Raw genomic sequence first — 27663 nt, 5'->3', positions numbered from 1 at the left:
AGAGAGAGAGGGAGAGAGAGAGAGAGAGAGAGAGAAAGAGAGAGAGAGAGAGAGAGAGAGAGGTGGGGAGAATACCAGCAGCAGCTACAGGTGGGCATTTAGTTTTCACTCACCCTTGATTTGTCTGTGGCTGTAATCCCAAACACTAATGGAAGCCGAATGCCTTTGTCTCTCACCTTTCCCTTTGGAATAATGGTGAGTTATTTCATGAAGCCAACTATTCAGAATGCAAGGAACTACTTATTAGAGTGAAAGATAGCTGAATAAAAGCTGTATACAAACCAGCAAAGCGCAGAAAATATGCTCACACGTTTAGAGGTGACTATGCAAATGCAAACTTAGATAGTGGTAAGTCAGGTGAGACCTGAGTTTCCATAGAAATTAGGCTGGTTTTCATCATGTGAGTGTTTCTTATAGCCCCTGACACTGCTTATTGTGGAAGGCCTCTGACACTGCAACTGAGGAGGGCCATTTTTCTTCCTCCCATGTCCAGTGACTAACATTTCCCAAAGGCTCTACATGAATATCTTTCCGCCTGCTTCAACATTCACATTCTCATTTTCTTGTTGATACATAATAATTATACATATTTATGAGGTACATGTGATATTTTGATGTATGTTTACTTAGGATATTCATCACCTCAAACACTGACCATTTCTTCGCGTTTGGGAACATTTCAAATCTTCTCTTCTAATTATTTTTTTTTTTTTACAGACAAGGTCTCACTCTGTCACCCAGGCTGGAGTGCCATGGCACCATCACAGCTCACTTTAGCCTTGAACTCCTGGCCTCAAGCAATCCTCGCACCTAAGCCTCCCAAGTAGCTGGTACTACAGGTGTATGCCACCAAGCCTGGTATATTTTCTTTTTAATGTTTTTTAGAGATGAGGTCTTGTTGTGTTGCCCAGGCTGGTCTTAAACTCCTAGACTCTAGTAATTCTCCCACCTCGGCCTCCCAAAGTGCTGAGATTACAGGTGTGAGCCACTAAACCCAGATTCTTTTAGCTGTTTTGAAATATACAATACATTATTAGTAATTGCAGCCACCTTACTGTGCTGTTGAACATGAGAATTTATTCCTTCTCTCTAACTGCACGTTTGTACCCACTAACCAACCTCTTGATGGTTCAGTCTCTCCTCTGATGCTCTTGGCTTCACATCCTCCAGGTATCTGCCTTGGTATTACCTTTCTTTCATGGCTCCTTACCCACATAGTTTTTGGAAACAATCTTCTTTTTTCACTCCAGACTGCTGTTTTCTATCAGTTCACTAATGGCTCAAAGAAAGTAGCATTTATGGGTGAGGAGGTGGAGAAAGGGGAACACTTGTGCACTGTTGGTGGGAATTAAATTAGTTCAGCCACTGTGGAAAACAGTATGAAGGTTCTCAAATCAACAACAATAAATAGGAAGAAATTTGTGGAAGCTAAGAAACAGAAAACAATGGCAATGATTGAATGAAAAATCAGGTGTCTTGTTGTTAAATTCACAGTTACTCTGATCAAACTTTCATATATTAGTTGAAAGAAATAGAGACATTTTCCCTAGAAAAGAGACTATAAAGGGGCCATATGGCAACTGTTGGAACTTACTTGAAAGGTTGTCATGTGAAGTAGGGATAAGACAATTTTTGTGAAAAGGCTTTAGGCTAAAACTGTAGGTGAAAGTTCAATGGAGGTATGTATCTTCCGAACATAAGAAGCACCATTTTAACAAATAGAACTTGTCAACAATGGTACGAGTTTCCAGTCCTTGGATGTGCTCCAGGAGAGGCTAGAAATCCTATGAGGATAGAGGAGAAGACATACTGTCCCACATGATCTCTTATTTTTCTCTCCCATCTTCCAGGCTCTATGTTTCTGTCCAGTTGCAATCGGAAAGAAGAGAATTTCTGAAAGAATACATTGCTGTGTGCAAAGAACCTGGGCTGGAAATGGATCAGCACCTGAGCTCCTCCTCAAAGAACCAGCCCCACTATATACTCTCTCAAAATCTTAGCTCTTTCAACCATAAAAAAGAACTAATATCGGTCTTTCCAACACAATGGGTTGTTCTAACATAATAACATAGCACAGACAAAATTATTTTGGTAGTTGTATAGGTTCTCTACAACTGTGAGTTATCAATGAAAGGATGGAGATCTTAAAAAATAGGTGCACAATTTACAGAGTCATGGGAAGAAAAATAGCAAAACAGAACCCTCTTGTAAAAAGTTTGCTCAAGACATGATTTGGTCTGATAAATGCAATTTTCTGGAAAACTACCATTTAACAAGATAATCTTTGATTTTCTGTTATAAATAAGTATATTTATTTATGTATTACTTTTTCAAGAGACGGGGCCTTGCTTTGCCGCCCAGGTTGAAGTGCAGTGGCACAATCTTGGCCCACGGCAGCCTCAATCTCATGGGCTGAAATGACCCTCCTGCCTCAGCCTCCTGAGTAGCTAGGATGGCAGCCACATAACATAATATCAACTCCTGGATAATTATTTTTTAAAATTTTTTGTAGCGATGGGGTCTCACTATGTTGCACAGGCTGGTATCAAATTCCTGCCCTCAAGTGATCCTCCCACTTCAGCCTCCCAAAGTGCTGAGATTACAGGTATGAGCCACTGTGCCCAGCCTGTTAAAGATAAATTTTTAATGTGTTAATTCATTTTTGCCTTATCAAAGAAAATGTAGTCCACAATCAAAATAATTTTTGTAAGAATGAAAAAAAAATGGCCTTCAGGCTTGAAAATTATTAATTGTCACTTCCCAAAAATATAGAACAAGAAGGTATAGAATATTAAGCTGAATGTATAATGAAGTCAGAACATACCCTAGAAGTACCATTTTTTAGATTAATGTAATGAAATGTATGAGACTGTTAGTCCAGCTTGCTCAAGTTCGTAGTTGAATTTCTGTTAGTGGAGGTTTTACTACAAGTTGTTTATATGGGACCAAAACCATAAAATGAGAATTATTTAAAATAAAATTATGTGTGACTTAATAGGGGCATTAGTCCAGTAGGAGAGGGAAAATGAAAGAGAAGAAAATCCCACTTTTCAAATACCAATATCAGTGAAGAAAATGTAATCAGCCTTAGACTTCTCATAGCGAGACCCGGTGCAGTCCCATCCCATCCAGCTGGTGCCTTGCCAAACAGGCCTTGTGGCCAGTCTGGCTAGCCAGCAATTCCCTTTTATTTTCACAGATGAGTAGCACTACACTGGAAACCAGAACATCCTTGGCACTCCTGTTTTATTACAGTGTGGTTATTTTTTTAATATCCAAGAAAGCCAAGCAGTCAAAGTGATTGCACCCACAGGAGCTCTTATCCAACAGATCTTCAGCTATGCTGGACAATGGTGCCAGTATTTTACATCTGAGATGTATGAACATTGTGTGTGTGTGTGTGTATGTGCACGCGTGCACATGCGTGTATACAGTGTGCCACAAACACACACATACAGTCTTCCTGGGTCATCAAGGCTACTGCATGAATGCTCTAGATTTTGTGGTTATTGGACTATACATTGATGCCATCTATCTGTTTTCCCCGTATACAGTGGCATGCTTGCTGAGACAAGACTGGTGAGCTGAGAGAGGCCACATAAGTGAATGCAGAAGAAAATATGATGCCAACAAAATATTTGTTCTGGCATGGAAGGTGACTTCTAAAGCATGTCCTAAGATCAATATTGAGGAGCCAGTAAAGAGGCTACCCTTAACTGGGAGAGGGAGTTGAAGGCCACTGCAAAGTCCAGAACTTCTCCTGCTGGTCGACGGCAGCCTTCAACTTTCTTCTATCACCCTCCTTGTTTCTACTTGCCCCAAATAAATTTTGGGGGGAACCTCAGACACATAATAGAGTACCTTGCAGCCAAAAAGATTAATCTTTTCTGGGCATGAAGAAAAAGGAAAGGAGGACAATTGAATTTCTTTAAAGATTCTTGTTTTTCCCCAAATTCAGTCTATCACTGAGGTTAGAAAACTTAAATTAAAAACACAGCATGTTTCCTTAGCTTTTCCCTGGTGACTATTTACTTTTCTCTCTCATGCATATTTCACTTCATCTTTCTTCTTATTCTGTGTTCTCTGCTCATCTTTCCACATATTTGGCAGCCTCCACAACCCATGGAACCAGACTTGACTGTACATTTTCCAAGAAGCTTCCTTATAAATGTTATAATTATTTCCTTAGGCGTTGATGGCAATATTTATTTTAAAAATTTGCCTCTGATCCACTGGTTCTGAATCTCGGCTGCACAACAGAAGCACTATTAAATGTATTCGTGCACAGACTGCATCTTGAAGCAATGGAATCAGAATCCCCTGGGTGTCCCTAGTCCGGGGGTGGGTACTGGGGAAGAGGTGGGGGCAGGAGGAACCAGTGGCTCCAGGCAATGTTGAGATACTCTACCCTTAACCAAACATTCTCAACTCCCCAACACCCATAGATGGCTGGGTTTTTCAAAACATCCCAGCTGATTCTACTGTTCAGCCATTGCCAAGAGCCACTGTCCAAGATGGGTTTTTGACAATTCTACTTCCTGAATGGAACCCTTTCTCCCATCATCACAGGAAGCCACAATGGTAAAGGGGGGATTCTGGTCGGTTCTGCCTGCCTGTTCTTAGCTTAGTATGTTCAAGGGACCTAGTGGATCTGGGGCATGCTCTTGAGTTCTAAAATGTGGTCTTGCTATCAAATAACAATGCTCCCATAACAAAAAGAGGTCATGGAATTCTTCTGTGTTGCTGAATTTATTTTAGTTTAATAAACAGAAAATTAAAAAATGATTTGGACTAAATGTGTTTACCTCTGCAAAAGCTGATTGTACAAATTGGGTCATTCTTGTCATACCCAATAAAATCCTGTGGTCCTTGGAATTCAAGGGTCACAGGGCAGTCTCCAAGACGTTTAGTCTTTACTCTTTACTCCACCTTCATTAAGCAACTCAACGTCTGAGTTCAGGGGCCAGGGAGAAAGCACTGGAGACACATAGCACCCGCTCCAAGAATTAAATTTCCCACAAGCCCAGCTGCTGAAACAGCCTGCTGTAGCTCTTAAGACCAGTTTTACCTAGTAGCTGCTGAAACAACCTGCAGTGACTCTAAGACTAGTTTTACCTACCACAGTCAACTCACCAATCAGAGCTTGCCAGCTCCCAAAAGCTTCTCCAAGGCCAATGAGTTTTCTTTCTAAATAATAGCTAACATTTCCTTTCCTAATAAAACTCACAATCTTCTCTTTGTTCCTCAGACATACTGAAGACCACTGGACTGTGTATGCCTCAGATTGCAATTCTTGCTTCCCAAGTAAAACATTTTAAGTTGAGAGATTCCTCTCTATATTTTATTTGACTTCTACGCCTCCTCAGATAAAGAAGATTGATGCATTAGCTGTTTACACCCTCAACTGAGCATAAGTCTCCATTTGTAGCTGGAAGTGGAAAATACTCTATGCAGGGAATTCTCTCTCCTGTTATCTGATGTATTAGAACTTGAAGGAGTTCTTAAAATAAACGTTCAACTAAAACCGTGAGCCTTTCTCACAAATGCACAGCCTATGCTAAGCAGTCCTAAGCAAGAAACAAATATCCATTCATTTAACAAATTCATCCACTTGAATGCTTCCTGTGCAAAGCCCTTGTCCATGGGGATGTATGAATAATAGATGTTCATATTTCAATATGCACCATACCTCTTGATAATAGCACAGAGGGTTGAAAGTCCAAATGATGATCAAGTTAGCAGTATTGTGATTACTGACCAGGACAGGTTACAGAAAAGGAGATGATGGCTGTGCAACAGGAAACAGTCAATTTAGTACATTTATATGTCCAAAAACTCAGACCCAGTGGATATATGAACTAAAGAACTAAACAGAGCTCTGGGAAAAAATAGGACAGCCCTCTTTACTACAGTTTTATTGAAGAAAGTTTATAAAACATCCTGTGCTGATCACCTCTGGCTTTGGGGTCTTCTTTCTGGAAATCTGCATTTTTTAATGGGCCATGAACATGTTTAAAGTGTTCCCAGTCCTATAAATCCTGCAAGGAGGATTATGAAATGGACCCATGCCTAGCCACTGTTTCCTGCAAAGATGGGATTAATCAATCTTTCAAGAGGAGTCTAGTTATAAGGGTGATGATATTATGAGGGGATGTTGAACAACTAGCAAGTAGAGAAATACCAACCTAAGTATCACACCACTGGGACACATGGTGACAACTCTCAGAAAGCTGTGACCTTAGAATTTTTGGAATCCATTTTGAGAGGGCAAATTCCTGCAAAATCTATGCTACAATGCTCCTGTTTAGAACCAGCACCAAGCATTTTGTTACCAAGTGACCAATCTGATGCCAATTACCCTCAGACAGAGGAAAAATAATGCATTGCTAAAGGCTACACTCCTAAAAATGCTGTTCCCAACAGGCTTCAATAATAGAAGCTTTGGCCGGGCAAGGTGGCTTACAGCACTTTGTGGGGCAGAGGCAGGCAGATCACCTGAGGTCAGGAGTTTGAGACCAGCCTGACCAACATGGCGAAATCCCATCTCCATTAAAAGTACAAAAATTAGCTGGGTGTGATAGCACATGCCTGTAATCCTAGCTACTTGGGAGGCTGAGGTAAGAGAATTGCTTGAACCTGGGAGGCAGAGGCTGCAGTGAGCTGAAACTGTGCCCCTGCATTCCAGCCTGGGAGACACAGCGAGACTCCATCTCAGAAGAAAAAATAATAATAATAGAAGCTTTGTGTCCCACACGAGCCCTCATGACTTGCCTAAAAACCTCAACGAGCCTCTGCTCACCTGTGCTAATTATAAGTAGAGCATAATCACTGCTTTATTTAACCAAATCAGCAAAATGCTCAAATGCCTGAAAGAGAACTCTTACTGTGGAAAATTCACATTCAGATGTTTTATCCAACATAGAAAAGAGAAGATAATAGTTCTGAAAAGATCCTAGGCTCACCATACCATAGATATATCAACCAGTGAGCAAAGGCCTAAACTCCAGCTTTCCCTATACAGGGAACTCAAGACTGCCACTTTCATTCAAAACCAACAGCAATCAACAGTGGGATTCTCAAGTATCAACATGGCTTGCAGACCTCGGATGCTTTGTGTCCTATGTCTGAACCTCCTCTGATACTGCTCTAGTCAACAAGGGCCTGCCCAGCCCTCACTTACCCACCACACACTGGTGGAGCCGCCAACGCACACACGAAGGAAGGGGGAGACGCCAAGGGTCACAGGACAGTCCCCAAGATGTTTAGTCTTTAATCTTTACCCATCTTCATTAAGCAACTCAATGTCTGAAGAAAGCTCATATGGACAGAGTAGGGGAATTCAGCACGAAGCAACACACTTCTGATAACATTTCCCATTAACCTCAGAACCTATTGCAAGAGTATATACCTCCGCTAAACAAGTAGGATGTCAACCAAATAGCAATAAAGGAAGATTAGGTTGAAAAGAAAGTGCACATCAGCCTCCCTTGGAACTCTCAAATGTAGATTTTATGGAAACAATAACAGCTATTTTTTAAAAGAGAATTTTTGTTCTGAGCAAGTAAAAAATATTTCTTAGTATATCAAATTACAGATTGAATATGGCATGGTTAGTCTGTGAATTCTCACAATATTAGAAGTTTATGAAATAGACTCTTCTCAAGAATTAAAATAGAAGTTCTAAACTGGCCAGCCATGATGGTTCACATCTGTAATCCCAGCACTTTGGGAGGCCAAGGCAGGTGGATCACCTGAGGTCAGAAGTTCAAGACCAGCCTGACCAACACAGAGAAACCCAGTCTCTACTAAAAATACAAAAATTAGCCAGACGGGGTGGCACACCTATAATCCCAGCTACTCGGGAGGCTGAGGCAGGAGAATCACTTGAACCCAGGAGGCAGAGGCTGCAGTGAGCTGAGATTGTCCCACCGCACTCTAGCCTGGGCGACAGAGTGAGACTTTGTCTCAAAGGGGGGGGGAAGAAAAAAGCCAGGCATGGTAGTACACACCTGTAGTCCCCAGCTACTCGGGAGGCTGAGGCAGGAGAATTGCTAGAACCCGGGAGGGGGAGGTTCCAGTGAGCTGAGATTGCACCACTGCACTGCACTCCAGCCTGGGTGACAGAGTGATACTCTGTCTCAGAAAGAAAAAGAAAAAAAAGTTCTAAACTGATTCCACCTGTGGTATTTCTTGTCCCCATTTACTAAAACAAAACAAGATCAGATAGTATGCCGGTGCATCTGCCTTCTCCTGATCCTCTAGCTGTACTCAGAAATAAATTCCTAAAGCAATGTGCGAGGAATAAAACATTTTTAAAAGATTTTATAAGAACATACTTTCAACTAAGCAATGTGGCATGGCAAGGACGAGCCGGGAGGCTATTGTCACCTTTCTTGTAGGACTCCTAGTGAAACAACAGGCTGCAGGTCCAGAACAATCACACAATGTGGATATCAGTGAGCAGGGGCTGGATTAGAAAATAATTTACAGGCATGGCTGGAACTGGATTTGACATTTCCATGACCATTTGGGCAGTGCCAAGTGTCTGTCTTTCTCTTTTTAAGATATCAAACCTCAAATGCGAGTCCAGACAGCTCAGAGATCTTTGAGTCCCCTGAAATGAGATCCGGTCTCTGTGTGTATGTGGATTCAGTGTTACTGCAAAGTATAAAACAGTCTGCCACTTTTTGTAGCTATCAGATGTGTGGCAACTCAGCTGTCAGTAATAGGAGTAAATCATTCAGTCCTCATCTTGAATGTAAAATATCACCTGAATTTCAATCAAGTTGTGAGTGCAAAGAATTTGCCAGTCATCTAAACCAAGAGAGGCTGTGATTAGCAAGAGTCTTCCAAAGCAACTTGAGAGATTAGGGATGGGTAAGTCCTAAATGATCACTCAACTGAAGCCACAGGGATTTCCTTGGAACATGAAAATTCAAATAAGTTACACAGCAGCTGTGGAGCCATAATTATCAGCTTAAGAGTTGATAAGAACATTTAAAGTTTGAGTAAGTGTGCATCTCATTGTTTTCTTGGGCCAACAGATAACTGAAAATATGGGTTGCTGTAGAATTCTCTAGGTTCAGTTCACCTTGCTCCAATTACACTTGTTAACATTAGACACAGGGAAAGGGATGCAGTGACTATCACACGGAATATCCTTATTCAGAACAGAAGTGAGAAATGTAACTAGCAATCATTTCATTCTTTATTTTCTGAAGTAAAATGCAGAGAGGGGTTAGGGGGAGGGCAAAGAACATAAGGTTTCTAATAAAGATGTAATATGAAGATTTAGCTCTTTCATGCCATGCTATGTAAGTTATGAGTAGAAACTTATTTGGCGGTAGATTGATGTAATGAGTCAATAATGTTGCCTTATCAGTATAATTAACCTCAATCCTTAACTTCAGCCTCAGCCCTAAATGTACAGATTTCCCTAGCACATGATGGCATCACATAAGTTAGGAATGATGGATGTGGGTGGGCATTTAATTAAAAAGCATTACTCCGTACACGTTTCTATCCTGTTTATGCAAGAAATTATGCTGAACAACACAATGGCTAAAAAGAGTGGGAAAAATGAGGGAAACAGATGCATTTTCATAAACAAGCTATTAGGTCAGTCAGAGAACCCACCAACCGAGGACTGAGACCGGCCCCTAGATGGGGCCTTGTCATATCGGGAGTGGGGAGGGGTCCTGAAGAGTAAGCCCCTCTATGCGGCTATTACTTTCCGGCGAGGTGTTGATTACTTTCCGGGGAGGTGTCTTGAACCCAGAGGCTCACACCTCCGTCTAGAGTCAAGTTCTGAACCCACGGCGCTCCTCTCTGCCAGGCAACAGGTGTCTGCCGTGGGTGTGGTTAAGTCAGCTGGGTATTTGTTCAATTAATGTAAAATTTTCACTTATTGCCTGTGTTAAAGCAGGATCTCAAAATGCACCACCACCTGGGTTCTCCCAAAGGTGCCTTCCCACCCCCCATCACTTGGACCCAACCCCCTTTTGTAAACAACTCTGGACCTTGCCCCTGAAAGAATTTCTGCAATTCTTACGGAACCCTCAAAAGTAGCATCTGCAAATCTGCAGAACCTTCAAAGTAGCAAGGCAATCCCCATCTCCTTGTTTGTCCCTCACCAAAAAAAAAAAAAAAAAAAAAAAAAGTGCCAGCCAGGAACTTAAAATAAGGGACCCTCGGAGGATTCTTCTCAAACCATGACCTAATGGGTTAAAATAAACACGCGCAGTCACACAAACAATTTCAACAGAACAAGATGGCAACCCTCTCGTCCTCCTCCGAGACTCCAGCGCCCTGACCCCTCGGCCCCGTGCCCCGGGCTAACGTGACCCCGAGAGCAGGCGCGCCCAGGCCGCGCGGGTCAGCGGGGAGCGGCAAGGCGGGTGGGCTCGCTGGGGAGGCGGATCGCCGGGTCCTCCGGTTAGAAAGTTATCCTTGCAGAGCTGCCCCCTGGCCAGCAGCCCTGAGCCTTCCTCGGACCAGCCGCGTTTCCAGGCGCGCGGCCCTCCCGGGGGGCGAAGTGCCCCGACCTCCTCCCGCACAGTCAAGCTTTTGGGGGAGTCAGCGTCCCCAACCCGGGGAGCAGGGTCCCGCCTGGCGGCGGCGGCTGGAGCGGAGCGGAGCGACTGGCGCCTGCCCCGAGAGAACCGAAGGCTCCGCAAACCCAACAGGTCTCGAGCTCCGGGGACTCACAGCCCCGAGGCCGGCGCGGGCGCCAGGGCCCAGTGGCCCTTCCCTGGCCGAAGTGACCACCTCTCCCCGCGTTTCCCCAGAAGAGCCCTGGGGGTCTGCTTGGGGCTCGGACCGACCCGCGGCCAGCGAGGGCTCCCCGCAGCCCCTTCCACACTCAATCTCGCGCCCAAAACACAAAGCCACATGCCCGAAGGAGAGGGGCCGCGGAGCCGCAAAGTTGCAATTTGCAAAGAAATGCCTGCTCCTCCGCATCCCGGCGCCGCTGGGTGGGCTCAGGTGGGAAGTGGCGGAAGCGCCGCCGCGCGCGGGCATGGGGTCGCTGTCCTTCCAGGGAGGTTCGGGACTCAGAAGGACAGACCTCCCCCAGCATCGCCCCTCACGGCGGGTCCCCCGGACCCAGCGCGCAACCTGCCCGCGGCACTCACCATCACGTTCCCCTGCATCTTAGCGGTCTTGATCATGGCCTTTTCCTTCATTTTGCCCCAAGTCCGAACCCGACTTCTGGTCCAGGGAAGAGAAACTTAATCCATTGTCCTGGTGAGGATTAAAGTAGATTGGACTGGCCGAAGACTGGACGGAAACGGGTTTTTGAAGAAAAAAAAAATCTTCCAGGTCTTCAGTTTTCTCACCTCCCGCTCACCCTACCCGTCTTTTTACCCAGCGGATCCCAATAGCAATCAACTCTTTTCGACCGCTACCAATAAAGAAAGAAAGAAAAAAAGCCTGGAGGGAGGGTGGGTGTTGCTTTAAACAAAAAGCCAGGAGCCAGGGAGGGAGGAAGAGGCTGCGAGCCCAGCTAGCTAGGGCGAGAGGCAGCTTCGACTGCGCGCGTGTCCACCGAGCTCAGCGCCGGCACACTGCGAGCAACAGCGCGGCGGCACGCACTGGGGGCGCACTCGGGGACGCCGGCGGCTCGGTCCCGGCTCCGGGGGCTCCTCCAGCAGGCAGTGCGGGGTGCAGCGGTCGCCGCTCTGGTCCCTAAGGGCGGAGACCCGGGCGGGCGGCGACGCCAGGGGCGGCGTGTGTGTGTGTCGGTGTGTGTGTCGGTGTGCGCGCGCGCGCGCGCCGGGTGTTCTGTCTGAACTGAGCTGGACTGGGAAGCCAGGAGCTGCATCAAGGTTAAGCGAGCCCAAAATGTTTGGGTAAGGAGGGCAGCCCCTCCCCAGACACCCCTCCTCGGGTAGACGCCCACTCCGCGCTGGACTGGGTGCGCGCGCGGCGCACTCACGCTCTGCTTCCACAAACAAGCACTACGGTGATTGCCGCGGGTGGAGCCGCCGCCCGCAGCCGGGTGTTAACTATTGATCGGCTGCGCCCGCGAGAGAAGGGAGAGGCCGGGAAGAGCCAGACGCTGCTGTGCACGTCGCCGGCAAGTCTGGCGAGGGAGCGGAGGGGAAGTGGGGGTAGGCTGGGGACGGCAGCTTATAAATAATGTTGTAACAGGTTACTATGGGACACACGTCGCATCTCCATGGTTGCACTCCGGATTGGCCTTTGCATCCGCCGCCGCGGCAGTTCCAGGGCGCAGAGGACCTTGCCTTGAATGGCAGCGCCCGGCTCCCAGCGCGGGTAGCACGGCCGCGCTCCCCGCCTCACACCTGGCTTCCCGGGCTCCACTTCCCTCTGGGCGTCCGCCCCAGCCGCGTCCCTCGGCGGCTTTGTTTCTTTGGCTCCCTCTTGTCTGCCTGCAGGGATCTGACCCCAAAGACCTCCTACAGCCCAGCCTGGCGCTGAGGGCTCTCCCTAGCCCTGGAACCCCAGCATTGGCCAGGGCCAAATACCAGCACCCATTTCCCTAACCTTCACCCCAAGAGGCGGGTTGACCAGTGACCGCGACCTGGGTTCCCTTCTCCACTTGCTACCCCTAGGCGCTGTTCCCATCAATCATTCATTCACAGCCGCGGTTTCCTCCCTGGACCACACATGGATGCGCGCTCTCAAGAGTGCGCGCAGAGGTTGGTCAAATACATATGCAGACCCACCCAGACCACTTCAAAAACCAGATTGAGAGCTGATAGACACATCAGGCTGTGTGTGTGTGTGTGTGTGTGTGTAAGCGCGTGCCAGAGCCTGAGGGGAGGGGCATGGCCGGAACGAGAGTCTGGGAGGGGTTTGGAAAGCTTTTCCATTATTTACATTCACAAAAAAACTCCGTTTGTAAAAAAGAATTAAGAGGTCACTTTCGAGCTCACAAAGAAGCAGATGATTCTAAGTAATTGCAACAGTAATTACATATAAGTTACCCACAATGCCCACCTGCAAGCATGAATGATACATTATGTATTAATGTATGTATATTATATGCAAAAACATGTTAGCACATATGCACGAGCAGTTGGTTACAAGTGTAAACTAATGATTTGGGCTTGAGAGAGGTAAGTGGAAGAAATAGGTAAACCAAAGCAGAATGCTTGAAAGAGTCACTTTTAAAGTAATGTGGATCAGGCTTTGCTAGAAAGTGGTAGGTGCACTTCAGGTTCTAGAAGCACTCTTCTCTGTTGGGATTTGTCTTACTGTGTTCTACCTGCGACAACAAAATACAGTCAAATGGGTGGGTTATAAACAACAGGAATTTATTTCTCACAGTTGGAAGGTTGGAAGTCCAAGACCAAGGTGCCAGCAGACGCTTTGTGTGGTGAGAATCTGATTTCTGGTTCACAGATGGCGCCTTCTCACTGGGCATCACATGGTGTGAGGAAAGGCACCTCCTTGGGGTTCCTTTTATCAGCATGATGGCTCCTCCCTCATCACCTCATCACCTCCCAAAGTCCTCACCCCCTAACACCATCACCCTGAGGTTAGGTTTCACATATGAATTCTGGAAAAGGGAGAGACAAAAATTCAGACAACAGCAGGCTGCTCAATCACAACTTTTCTCTAGAAGGGAACGCTTAGAGTACAGGTCACTTACACTGTTGAATGTCAGGATAAACCCAGTTGTGTGTGGACAGAAAATATCAGCAATCTAAATCTGATTGTAAGCAGGATTAAAACGGTTCTTTTTCTTCTTCCTTTGAAGCAGCATTCGTTCATCTAGAATTTTCCTCCCTGCCTTTCCCACCAAGCATGGGACTCCAAACTGCTCCCCACAACCTGCCTTTTCCCATCCCATCACCGTGTGATGGAGGAGAGAGGAAAAATCAAGAAGACAAACATATATATATTTGTTTTGAGACGGAGTCTCGCTCTGTTGCCAGGCTGGAGTGCAGTGGTGAGACCTCCACCTCCCGGGTTCAAGTGATTCTCCTGCCTCAGCCTCCTGAGTAGCTGGGACTACAGGCGCCCGCCACCACCCCGGGCTAATTTTTGTATTTTTAGTAGAGATGGGGTTTCACCATATTGGTCAGGCTGGTCTCAAACTCCTGACCTCAGGTAACCCGCCCACCTTGGCCTCCCCAAAGTGCTGGAATTACAGCCGTCAGCCACCACACCCAGCTGACAAACATATTTTTTAACCTTCTATTTTTTATAGTTTCCTTCAAATTATCCCTGGAAATGGGAAGTGGAATCATATGGATTAAACCTTTATGTTAAGAAACAAATAACCCTGTTAGACACATTTTCTCCTAACACTTAACCAACAGCTTTCAGTCATGCTGCTTGTCAGAGGTGCTGTGCTCTGCTCCTCCTGCCCAGCTTCTGACCCAGAGCCCTGCAGGAAGGATAAGGCTGAAAAGCAGGCATAGGAGGAAACACTGCACAGAATAAAACAGCAAAGCAATCCTGAATATTCAGGTAATGCCTGTTCATTCTTTGTAGTTTGTCTGCCTTGAGTCACTGCCATATGGAATACTGGAGAGGAAAAGAATGAGGATAAGAGGTCTCTGTAAGAAAGACGGGGCCAGGTGTGGTGGCTCACGCCTGTAATCCCAGCCCTTTGGGAGGCCGAGGCGGGTGGATCACCTGAGGTCAGGAGTTCACCTGGCCAACATGGTGAAATCCTGTCTCTACTAAAAATACAAAAATTAGCTGGGCTTGATGGTGGACACCTGTAATCCAAGCTACTTGGGAGGCTGAGGCAGAAGAATCGCTTGAACCCAGGAGACAGAGGTTGCGGTGAGCTGAGTTCGTGCTATTATACTCCAGCCTGGACAAGAATGAAACTCTATCTCAAAAAAAAAAAAAAAAAAAGAAAGAAAGAAAGAAAAAGAAGGAAAGCAAGTGTAAGGAAAAAGTGCTTGGGCCGGGCGCGGTGGCTCAAGCCTGTAATCCCAGCACTTTGGGAGGCCGAGACGGGCAGATCACGAGGTCAGGAGATCGAGACCATCCTGGCTAACACGGTGAAACCCCATCTCTACTAAAAATTACAAAAAACTAGCCGGGCGAGGTGGCGGGTGCCTGTAGTCCCAGCTACTCGGGAGGCTGAGGCAGGAGAATGGCATGAACCCGGGAGGCGGAGCTTGCAGTGAGCTGAGTTCCGGCCACTGCACTCCAGCCTGGGGGACAGAGCAAGACTCCGTCTCAAAAAAAAAAAAGAAAAAAAAAAAAGAAAAAGTGCTTAACATTGGGTAGTTCTCAATTTCTGTATTAATCTTGGGTATTAAATTTTCTGAGAAAATTCAAATAGGAACCATTTGAAGACAGCATCACCATCAGAAGCTCATTTCCTATCCCGTCCTCAAAATGACTTTTTCTTGTGCTATAGCATTCACAAACAGGGATGCAAAAGTGGTCCTATATCTATCAACAGTTTTGGCTCTTCTCCATCTAGGTTTTGTAGCTGTATTTCCTGTTTTTGTTGGTTTGTTTGTTTTTTTCACCCAAATCACAGGAGTAGCCTGTTTACTTTATGATTCTCACCGCACTGTTTCTGCTAGGTTTGGGAACATAGAATCTGCCCCGTTTCATAGCACCTAAGCCCCATAGAATCTGCTGTGTTTCACAGCACCTAAATCCCATAGAATCTGCTGTGTTTCACAGCACCTAAATCTCATAGAATCTGCCATGTTTTTCAGCACCCAAGCCCCATCGAATCTGCCGTGTTTGGGAGCACCTAAGTCCCATAGGATCTGCCATGTTTCACAGCACCTATCCCATTTACCTTTGCCTAGTGTTAACTCCTGGCATCTGTTTAATTCCGGCAGGCTCTGTCCACACCTACCACAATGCGGCCATTGCTGGTGTCGATCCTGTTGCTCCATCCTCGATTTATGTACTGTTGGCATTAGCAACTGCTTTGATTAAAGTGGCTTTAGGTTGAGACTTTTGGCAAAATGTTCAGTTTCACCTTTGACATCAGGAAATGTTTACAACACAGGAACAGATTCCTCATGTCACTTTATCAGCATTCTTTTCGTGTTACTTATTGCTAGAAGTTTAACTGCATTAATACCTTTACCTAGAAGAACTTCAACATAAGGAAACTCAACGTGTAAAATTCCCAATTTGTAAAAGCGACAGTCAAGGTGACATAAGAAAAGAGAGTAAAACTATTCTTTTACACAGATTAGTTCATTACTGATGTTCTTTAAAATGTGAGCTGTCCTATTTCACTGAAGGCATTATTCATTTCATACAATTTAATTTACCCATAAATGTTCAGGAAGATATCTACTAGAAAAAGTATGAGATGTGTCAGCATTTCTTTTACAAAATACACACGTATGATAATAATGGTTTGGAGAAAGCATATAACCAGTGTTTTTACCTTCTCTCAATTATCCATTCAGAAATTCAACAAATTAACTTAAAATATGTTGAGAGACTAATGATATGCCAAGCTTGATGACATGTGATAGATTTTATTATAGAAAACAGTCCCTGTCCTTGAGGATTTCACAGTGTCTGGTGGGTGACGCCCAAAATAACAATATGGACAACAAAAATAACTGTACAAATATGATACAGTAATACAGATGGCAGGGCTCCTGGGGTCTTTAGGCAAATAGGAAAGAAAGCTAATGCAAGTGATGACAGCTGAAATGTATCTCATAGGAGCAATGCAAATTTAGCCATTAGGACCTGGAGCCAGGGAAAATGAATGCCTAGAGAGGGATGGCCTGAGTAGTTCAATACACTACCACCTGGAAGCAGAGCTGGGTGATGGAAATGAGGGTAAGGACATGTGGAGACCAGCAGTGAGAGCCATGTGAGCTGTGTCCTACAAAAACGGGAATGTTGCAGCCAAGGCCCCCAGGTGGACATTGATGTAGTGTGATCCATACTTTAAAATCAAATCCACCCTCCAAAGCAAGGAGACAGGAGGACAGGCAAGGCAGCTAGGAAGCTCCTGAACTAATTTTGGGTTGGAATGACAAGGATATCATTTGGGTAGGTAGTAAGGATTAGAGAAGAGCCATTTATAGATCATCCATGCAAAACTATTAAGTCCAGTGTCAACCCTGTTCAGAGATGACCCGTTTCCTCACTGACCCTCTGCAACCAAGAGATGGAAATAGAATTTAATCTCACCTCCATGCTAATGTTATATTACAAGGGCTATGTTGGCCATTAAATCAATCATAGCTAGAATTGCACATCTAACAACTTATCACACATATTTACTTATTGGCATGGCTGCCTCTGCATCCCAACTGGAAGGCATATGCCTGCACGTTCGTCTTTGGGTCCTGCTACTTTCACACTGTGACTGATGAGTAGTAGGTTGTTTAATTCATGTTTCTTGAACAAATGAAGCAATGAATGAGAGGATATTTATGCTGCTGCCCCTTCCACTATACTTTCAGCCAAGAACTGACATATTAGATTTAAAAATAAATATCTTCTTTAAACCCAGGCACATTGGCCTATTAATGAAGCATGCATCCAAGAAATTCCAAGTGTATACACAAACAAACCTCCAAAATTAATTAAAAGACTGTTATCTTTGGCAATGTTTCACTTTCCCAGAGTAGACTAAGAGTCAAAGAAATGATTTCGGTTCATGTCTATCTCGTACTTGCTCAATTTAACAGGAACCTCTCAGGAATGAGATAATTCAGACTAAATTCATTACAACATACTGGTCTCTTATTTCAGGTAATAGACTGTATTTCAGGTTCATCTCAGGTATGAACCAAAATACACAGGGATCCAGCTCAGTGTCTCTTTTCTCCCTGCATACTTGTCTCTGAGCATTAACAAGTGTGTTCGGCTACAGACTCAATTTACAAGAGGAGGAACAGAGGATGGAATCCGAATGTCATATCCACAGCCGTGTCCCATGTCACATATTGGTGTAGGCCAATACCACAACTATTTTAACTCTTCAGTTTCCTACTCTAACAGACTGATTAAGGCCTCTTGACTCAAGCAGTGTTTTGTTGGTATTCAATACTATCTTAAGGAAGTGTAAGAAGTATGAAACAATTGTTGGGCTCTTTTATACATGAGAATATCTTTGTATAGAAATGTTGTAACTAAGCAAAGTATTGGAAAATATAAGCAGTTAAGTGTATGTGATTCCTAGTATCTTTGAGCAATGGGAAATTACATATCTATTTTACAGAATCAGTGGAGCACATTATATATTTTAGAGTTCTTTTTTTTAAGCACAAAATCTATATGTATATTTATTTGTATATATAATACATATACACATATATGTATATGTATACAGATCCAAGACATGTAAGCAAAGAGTCTACAAGAACTCTAAAATATTTATAGATATAGAAGAGCAATGGTCAAACACTTATAAACTGAAAGCGATAGATATACAAAACACATTTAAACAAAGGGAGGGCTTTTATGAGTTTTTAAAAGTTTGCTTATGATGAAACTTATATGTAACAAATGCTCATATCACAGATGGCATAAAATTATAATATTTGAACATCAGCAGTTCAAGAAAAGCAGTTTTGTGACACATTCATAAATGAACCTTGTTAATTTTCCTATAAGGTAGCACAATTGTTGATAAACAAGTCAAAAATCTGTGTATATTTCAAAAGAAGGAAAAATTTAGAAGGCCATAGCTTTTTAAAATTTAATTATTATGTGTTTACCAACATAGCAGAGACTTTTGGACCCATCCCTATAAAATATGTATAAAACTCTTCCTCTAATGAGGTTATAAATAAAACTATATCGACTAGGAAATTCCTATTAAAATGACCCATGAAATAGTGTTATTAAACTAGAATACAAAAAGGACTTCACTATTAAATATAGGAATTAATTGTTTACAACGAGCTATAGAAAAGAGAAACATGTGGTTAAATGACTTTTTAAGAGGTGTTTTGGACCGGGTGCAGTGACTCATGCCTGTAATCCCAGCACTTTGAAGCCAAGGCGGGTGGTTCACCTGAGGTCAGGAGTTCAAGACCAGCCTGACCAATGTGGTGAAACCCCATCTCTACTAAAAATACAAAAATTAGCTGGCTGTGGTGGCGTGCACCTGTAGTCCCAGCTACTCATGAGGCTGAGACAGGAGAATTGCTTGAACCCAGGAGGCAGAGGTTGCAGTGAGCCAAGATGGCACCACTGCACTCCAGCCTGGGAGGCACAGCGAGACTCCATCTCAAAATAAATAAATAAATAAACAAATAAATAAATAAAAGGTATTTTGGAGTTAGAAAAGCTTGGGCTGGTATTTTAAGCATATTTTAAGCATAGCTCCTTCTCCCTATACCCCCAACATCCACACAATTTTACGTCCCTGCAGCTTCCCTACCACCAACACTCAGACCCAGGTAACTCAGACCCACTTCTCTCTGCTGGACAATTGCTGTGAGTTCTTTCTTCATCCACTCACATCTAGTTTTTTTCCCTTCTCCAGTGCATTCATCTGGAAATATCTGAAGTACACATCTCATCACGTCACCACCCTCTCCACAGCTAAACCTCTTCTCTGGCGTTCATTACTGTTAGGGAAGCATCCAAGTTTCAGGACCTTGGAGAGGCGCTGCCATTACTTATTTTTCCAGCTTCTTTTTTTTCTTTTTCTGTTGTCTTTTCTTTCTCCCTTCCGCCTTCCTTTTTTCCCATCTCCCCTCCTCCTCTCTTTATCTTTATTTCTTCACCTCTGTACTCCATTCAAATGGCTTTATTCAATCTTTGTACACACTTAATTCCTGCACAGAGATTTTTTCATGCTATTTTCTTTACCTTAATACTCTCCCCTTTCTTCTGTCTTTTAATATAAAAATAAACCAAAACATCGTGTTGAAGTACCACATTTAGAGAGAAGTGCCTAAGTCATAAGTCTACAGCTTAATAACTTATGTCAAAGTGCATACATCCATGTAATCACAACCAGATGGAGACATAGGAGATAAGTGGTGTCTCAAAAGATTTCTTGGTCCATTCTTCTGGTTACAATCGCATTTCTTCCCTGAGAAAATCATTATCCTGACTTCTAACACTAGTTAGTTAGGGAGCGTTTTGAACTCCATATAAATGAAATCAATGTGAATGGTTTCTTTCACTCAGGCTCCCTTGGGAGACTCGGAGACGTTGTATGTGGCTGTAGTCAGCTTCCATCACTGCATGGCACTCCGCGGTGAACATTTGAACATTTCATAATCAATCCATGCTATTGTTGAGTCCATTTGGATTCTTTTGCTTGGTTAGGCACTAACATAAATAATGATGTTATGACCATTCTCATTATAGTCTTGATTTACACATGTAAGAATTTCTGAAGGCTATATATCTATAAATTTGATAGATTTATTAGAAGGTGTATGTTTAGCCTTAGCCGATTTATTAGAATGTGGATATTCAGCCTTGTGTAGCCTTACTGATAAACAAAGGCTACACAAAATTACTCCCAAACAAGTAGGATGTGAGTGACCTGTTGCTTCACATTCTTCTTCACATTTGATATTGTCGGGTTATATTTTGTTTTATTTCACTTTTGAGTAACATTTCTGATGAGAGTACACGGGTATCTAGCATTGCCTTAAAAACTAATGACAGTGAAAAGGAAAGCTTTTATATGTTTCTTAATAATTTGGATATTTTCTTTTGTGAAGTGCCTGTTAATGTTTTTGCCCATTTGTCATTTGCAGTGTCCAGGATTTGTAATATCTTTATTGATTTGTCAAACCTTCTAATATATCCAGGATATGAGTTCTTTGTCAGTTAATAAGCATTGCAAATACTACTTCTTTTTGGCTTCCACTAAAATGATGTTCTTTTTCATTTGGAATAGGGTAATACTTGATTTTTTAAAAATTCAATCTTCCCTGGTGTTTACCTATTTAATTATTTGCTTGAAAAACAACTTTTAGCTTTTTGAGTTGTGTCATGCACTTTTTATCTATTTAATTAATAAGATCGGTCATATGTACTATTTTTTCCTATTTTCTTTATGTAATCATGCATGACATAACAACATTTCAGTCAGCATATGACAGACCATATATACCACAGTAGTCCCAGAAGATTATAATGAAGGTGAAAAATTCCTATTCCCAGTTACATCATCATTGTCCTAACACCATAGCACAATGCAGTTCTCATGAGTTTTTGGTGATACTGGTATGAACAAACCTATTGCACTGCCACTTGTTTAAAAGTATAGCAATACAACTATGTAAGGTACATAATGTTTGATAATAATAAACACAAAATTGTGTTTGTGTCTTAATTTTTAACAAAAAGTTTAAAAAGTAAAAAATGAAAGAAAATTTGAAGATAGATAAAAGCATATAGAATAAGAATATAAAGAAAATATCTGTACAATTGTACTATTTGTGTCTTAAGCTGTGATTACCAAAGAATCAAGTAATTTTTTAAAAAAATAAAAATGTTACAAAGTAAAAAAGTTACAGTAGGCTAACGTTAACTTATTATTGAAGAAAGAAAAGTATTTTTCTTTTTACAAATTTAGTATAGCCTAAGTGCAAAGTGTTGGTAAAGTCTACCGTAGTGTACAGTAATGGCCTAGACTTTCACATTCACTCACTATTCACTCCCAGACTCACTCAGAGCAACTCCCAGTCTTAGAAGCTCCATTTATGGTAAGTTCCCTACATAGATGTAACAGTTTTTATTTCTTATGCCATGATTTTACTGTACCTTTTCTATGTTTAGATATATACATACTTACCATGGTATATCTAAACATAGAAAAGGTACAGTAAAATTATGTATTAAATCCAGCAACATGCTGTACAGGTTGGTAGTATAGGAACTATGCCATACAGGCTAAGCGTGTAGGAAGCTGTACCCTCTAGGTTCATGTAAGTACACTCCTTGATGTTTATACAATGACTAACATCACTGAATGTTGGGTTCATAAAGTATCCTGCCATTAAGCAATGTATGACTGTGTGTTATTTGCTGTTCTATTGGGTAAATTATTGAGATGTTAGGTTATAAAATTGGCACGTTTAATTTCCTTTATAATTTTTATTTTTGGCCAATAAGTTGTTTAGAAGTAATTTACAAACATTTAAGGATGTTTGAGGTATATTTTTAATATTAACTTTTAGCTTTATCTCACTGTAGTTAGAGAAAAAGTACTCAGAATTTCAATCCCTATACTTGGTGATACTGCGTGTGTGTAATTTGTTTTCAAACATATGGTCAATTCGGGCAATGAATTACATATTGGATAGAATATGATGTATATTCTAAAATGGCAGATGTAGTATTTCTGTATTTTTCAACTAGATCAAGTTAGTTCATTGTGATTTTCAAATCTACTACATCCTTATTGACTTTTTTTCTTGGGTGTTCTTTCAGTTACTCAGGTATGGTAAAATCTAAGACTGTAGATTTGTCTATTTTCCCTCTTAATTCTGTCAATTTTTGCTTTATATATTTTGAAGCTATATTATTAGGTGCATACCAGTCTAGGATTATAAATTCTTGTCAGATAGACCCTTTAATCCTAATGCAATAACACTATTTGTGTTTAGAAATGTGTCATTTCTTGCCTTTCAGTGTCATTTGCAAAATCATATATGCCAATTTTATTTTGCCTACTGCTTGCATGTATTTAACTAACTCTCTTTTTTTCACGGGTTTTTTTGTTTTTTTTTTTTTTTTTTTTGGTCCTCATATTTTAGGCAGCTTTTTTTGTGAGCTGCCTCTCTTTATTTGCTAATTCAGTCTGACAAATTTGCCTTTTAATCTGAGTATTCATCTATTTGCATTAATGCAATCACTGACACACTGGCATGCCAATCAATCTTACAAATTTTGTTTGTCCCATTTTTCCTCTTTTGGATTAATTATGTTTATTGATAAATCTTCTTCAAATTAGCCTGTTATTAAACAATTATTATTATTCTTTCAATGTTTACCCCATAAATTCAAAATATATTCTTAGAATCTTATATTGATAATCATATTAATTTAAATTGACAGTTACAATATCTACAATTCTTCAGGTAATAAGGAACTTTGAGTAATCAAATACTATTTAACAAAATCCTGTCTTTCGTGCTATTATTTATCATGATTTATGTAGGTATTTTTTTCTAATCATTGTTTTATACAATCAGTATTCCCTTGGACTTAGTCACATATTTATCATTTACATTCTTCTAAGTTATCTATTTTCATCTGTGATTATGTTTTTTGCATGAAGAATTCTCTCAGTCATTCCTTTACTGGAAGTTTGACAAATTTCCTAGGTTTTTGTTTTTCAAAAAATGTCCTTATATTTTTCCTTTGTTTTGAAGGAGAACTTTACAGTGTATGGAGTTCTAGGCTGGCATTTATTTTCATTGTGCACTTGACAATGTCATGTCTCCATCTTCTGATTTGCACTCTTATACAGTCATTATTAGTATTATTATTTCCCCATAAACATAGCATATATTTTGTCTCTGCCTGCTTTTAGACTTCCTCTTGTCTTCAGTTTTCAGAAATTTTATTGTGATATCCTTAGGTACCTTTTGTCTGTTGTAATCTGTCTGAAGTTCATAGCGCAACTTAAATCTGTTGGATTTTTCTGTTGCTTTTGAAATGATCTCATCTGTAATGGTTTCCTTTCTATTCTCTCCCGCTTTTCCTTCTGCAACTTTAATTACACCTATACTAGAGGTTTCCAACATCTATTATGCATGTTACACTGTTTTCTACATTTTTCTACTTGTAACCAGATATTGAATTGTTTTGTTTGCTCCCTTTTCTTCTCTTCAGCTGCGTTAATTGGTTGTTAAATCCATTGAGTTCTTAATTTCATATCTTATTTTGTTTCCATTCTAATATGCCCATTGGATTTTTAATTGTTTCCAGTTCATGATATAATTCTACATTTTGGGCCGGGCATGGTGCCTCACACCTGTAATCCCAGCACTCTGGGAGACCTAGGCAGGTGGATCACTTGAGGTCAGCAGTTTGAGAAAAGCCTGGCCAACACAGTGAAATTCTGTCTTTACTAAAAATACAAAAATTAGCTGGGCACAGTAGCACACACCTGTAATCCCAGCTACTCAGGGGGCTGAGGCAGAAGAATCACTTGGACCTGAGAGGTGGAGGTTACAGTGAGCTGAGATCACGTCACTGCACTCCAGCCTGGGCCACAGAGCAAGACTCCCTCTCAAAAATAAATAAATAAGTAAGTAAATAAATAATAAGTCTACATTTTATGATTTAGTTTTACAAACTTGCTAAAGTCCATATCTAATAACTTCTTCCTGGTTCTTCTGTTATTCTGGGCTGTGTGTGTGTATTTGTGTATTTGTGTGTTGCTGTTGCTCTTTGTTCAGTTATTTTTATCTTTCTTGATCATTTTTGGCTCAATACTTCGTATTTTCAATACTGGGTGTGAAGATAATTTCAGGCTCTAGACGCTTTGTCTTCCTTCAGAGTGGATTCACTTTTGCTTCTGGCAGGTAGTTAGGAAGAAGGCAAATAGTCTTAATGTAGACAAGAGTTAACAATTTACAGTCTGGGCTTTCGTCCTGAGGAGCAATCCATCTTTAATTCTTTTCTTCTGGTATGTAGTCTTTGGGGATTCCAGTTCAAACTCTAGTGTATTTCTCAGGACTTCTACTTTTAGACCCCGAGTCTATAGAGACCCACAACCTGTCAGCTGCCTTGTGCAAATGAGTGAATGCCACTCCTATATTTCTCTACCTCTCTGTTCTTCCATCTTTTGGACATGAGGACAGAAGTCTTCATTTCCTTGGTAGTTCCGCAGTGCCTTTGACCCTTTCTGGATGTTCTCGATAGTGGATTTGTTCTGTAACAGCAGTCTTCCATTTCCGAGGGCCTTGTAACAGCAGTCTTCCATTTCCGAGGGCCTTGTAACAGCAGTCTTCCATTTCCGAGGGCCTTGTAACAGCAGGCTTCCATTTCCGAGGGCAGTGCTCCCCATCACCGGTCCCTGCTTTACCAAGTTAATGCCTGTTCATCCATTCATCTGTTCACAAGGAAGGCCCTCCAGACTTTCCTGTCGAGGATAAACTATCTTTTAAAAGTCTCACAATTCTGTGTAATTCTATTTTGTGTTATTTGCCAAAGTTGCAGAGTTATGTTTATTTATGGAACAGTTAGAATTTTTAAAAATCTCTGCAACTAGATTATAGGCATTATAAGGGTAGGATTATTGTCTATTTTCATTCATTTTAAATTAGGTAGGCCTCCAATATAGTTTTAAATGGATGAATATATTGTTTAAATGCCACAGACATTGCTATCATTTGGTTTGTTTGGCCCCTCCAAAGCTCATGTTGCAATTTGATCCCCAGTGTTGCAAGTGGGGCTTAATGGGAGGTGTTTGTGTCATGAGGGCAGATCCCTGGTGAAAAGATTAATGCCCTCCTTGGTGGGGGGCAGTGAGTGAGTTCTCACACATGATTCCCATGGGAGCTGGTTGTTAAAAAGAGCCTGGCACCTCCCCCTCTCTGTTTTGTGTTCTTCCTCACCACGTAATTGCCACACACCAGCTTCCCTCCACCTTTCACCGTGAGTGGAAGCAGCCTGAGGCCTCACCAGAAGCAGATGATGGCTCCATGCTGCTTGTACAGCCTGGGCACTGTGAGCCCAATAAACCTCTTTTCCTCATAAATTGCCCAGCTTCAGGTATTTCTTTGTAGCAGTGCAAAATGGACTAAAGATAGCCATCTAGCTGTAGAGTCTGAGAAGGTATCATAAAAGTTCAATTGTAGTTGGTTACTCTATACATAGGTATATGGAGGTCTGTTCAAAACAGCATTTAAAGACCTACACTTTCTTTAGAGACAGTATAGGTCTCTCTATTTGTTAAATTGCTAAGGACCAGAGCTTTGGTACTAGATTATTTACTGCGGAATCATGGCTCTGCCATGTAGTAGTGCTGTGAGGTCCCCATGCCTCAGTTTCCCCATCTAAGATGATAATGATGATAATGACAGCACCTTGTGGCTCATCATGCTGTAGACATGAGTAAATGTAAAATACTAATATACATGGATTAATTTATGAAGAACAGGGCGTGGCTAATTGTAAGCATTCAGTATATGTTATCTATCATTTTAAAATTTTAAATATACATAAATGTGAAAATTGCTACATCAATGAGAATTCATCTGGCAACCAGTGGCATATTTACTAAAAATTACATATTTAATACTTGTCCTGATAATGTAACAGTATTTCAATGAGCCAGTTCTTACTGCCATGGCCCATAGTATTACTTAGTATGCTATGAGGCTTACTCTTTACATACTTGTTTGATTAATTAGAGCAAAGCACCTTCCATAGCAGTATGTACAAGATATAAGTGCACGTGTGAAGTACCTGGACGCTTATGAAAATACAGATTTCCAGGCCACACCCTGATCCAGCCTAGCTTCAGGCCTATGAATTTGCATTCTGTACATGCACCCAGTTGATGCTAATACAAATAGTTCTTGAAGACACTTGGGAAAAAAAAAAAAAAAAACTGCTGTTTAAGGCAAAACATTACAGATGGAATGATTGTGGATCCATTAAAAAGAGAATAAAGGGCAAGTGTGAGAAATAAAATAGCATGAGTTTTGAAGGCTGGAAGAATATTAGCGCCATTAATGTGGATATTTGCAAGAGAAATTCAGAAAGCATAAAAATTGTGAGAATGATTTTGTCACCCTGCATCCATATTCACAGTGGTCTTTGCTGCAGGGATGAAATTCTTGTTCCTGATGAAGTCACAGTGATGAAGAGGTACAAACTGTGGCAAAAAGAAGGTTCATACCGAACCATGGAGTAATGACTCTCTAAACTATATAAAATACACTATGTTCGAATAGAAGTCTTATTGACCACTTTATATACTGGCAAAGAAGTAAAAGTTAAATAAGAGGTACTTGTGATATGTTTTTATGTGTAATTTAATTATGGCCAAATTTTATTCATTAAAATGTCATTTGGACTGTAGCTAAAACCCCAAGCTGTAGTTATTAGTTGACAACTATATTACAAAAAGGGGAAAGAAACTAAAGCCCCTTTTATTCACATTCTGAAAGCCAAGATTATGGTCTCCTGCCACGAAGGTTATCAATTAACCTACCATCTTCATTAAAATCTAAAAAATAAATCCCAATCCTAACAATATCAACAAAAAATATCTGTGGCTGTTGTTTTGAATGAGTAACCTTATGTTTCTGTATACTCCGTCTTATTCTCTAACATTTTGCCAGAAAATACTGCTATCGCTGTTGTCCCTGCCATTTTCCCACACAAGAAAAGATTTCTCTTTATTCTTTCAGTCCTGTATATATAATAGATGTGTGTGTGTGTAAAATACACTTATTTTAAATACACTTATTTACCATATAAGACACTGGTAAATCGCTTTAAGTTTTTCATAGTTGATTCATATTAATCAGTTCGCTTGGCCGGGCGCGGTGGCTCAAGCCTGTAATCCCAGCACTTTGGGAGGCCGAGACGGGCGGATCACGAGGTCAGGAGATCGAGACCATCCTGGCTAACACGGTGAAACCCCGTCTCTACTAAAAAATACAAAAACTAGCCGGGCGCGGTGGCGGGCGCCTGTAGTCCCAGCTACTCGGGAGGCTGAGGCAGGAGAATGGTGTGAACCCGGGAGGCGGAGCTTGCAGTGAGCCGAGATCCGGCCACTGCACTCCAGCC

At 41.8% G+C, this 27663-nt stretch overlaps 1 protein-coding gene across 5 annotated transcripts in view; it reads right to left on the bottom strand.

Moving 5' to 3' along the window:
* Nucleotides 1–27663, bottom strand: part of DPP6 (dipeptidyl peptidase like 6) — a 1162044-nt gene that overhangs the window by 1027736 nt on the left and 106645 nt on the right. Inside the window, exon 1 of one of the 5 annotated variants that reach the window (XM_025379260.1) lies at nt 11133–11811. The exons of the other annotated variants lie outside the window; for them this stretch is intronic. Within the exon in view, the coding sequence (XP_025235045.1) occupies nt 11133–11183 (51 nt within the window). The 5' untranslated portion in view covers nt 11184–11811. Of the gene's footprint in view, nt 1–11132; nt 11812–27663 lie in introns of those variants that run through there. 5 annotated transcript variants of the gene reach the window in all.

Source organism: Theropithecus gelada, chromosome 3, assembly GCF_003255815.1.
Source record: "Theropithecus gelada isolate Dixy chromosome 3, Tgel_1.0, whole genome shotgun sequence".
NCBI classification, from domain to species: domain Eukaryota; kingdom Metazoa; phylum Chordata; class Mammalia; order Primates; family Cercopithecidae; genus Theropithecus; species Theropithecus gelada.
Note: the sequence above shows the minus strand (reverse complement) of the source record. Positions and strands in the feature narration are given on the sequence as shown.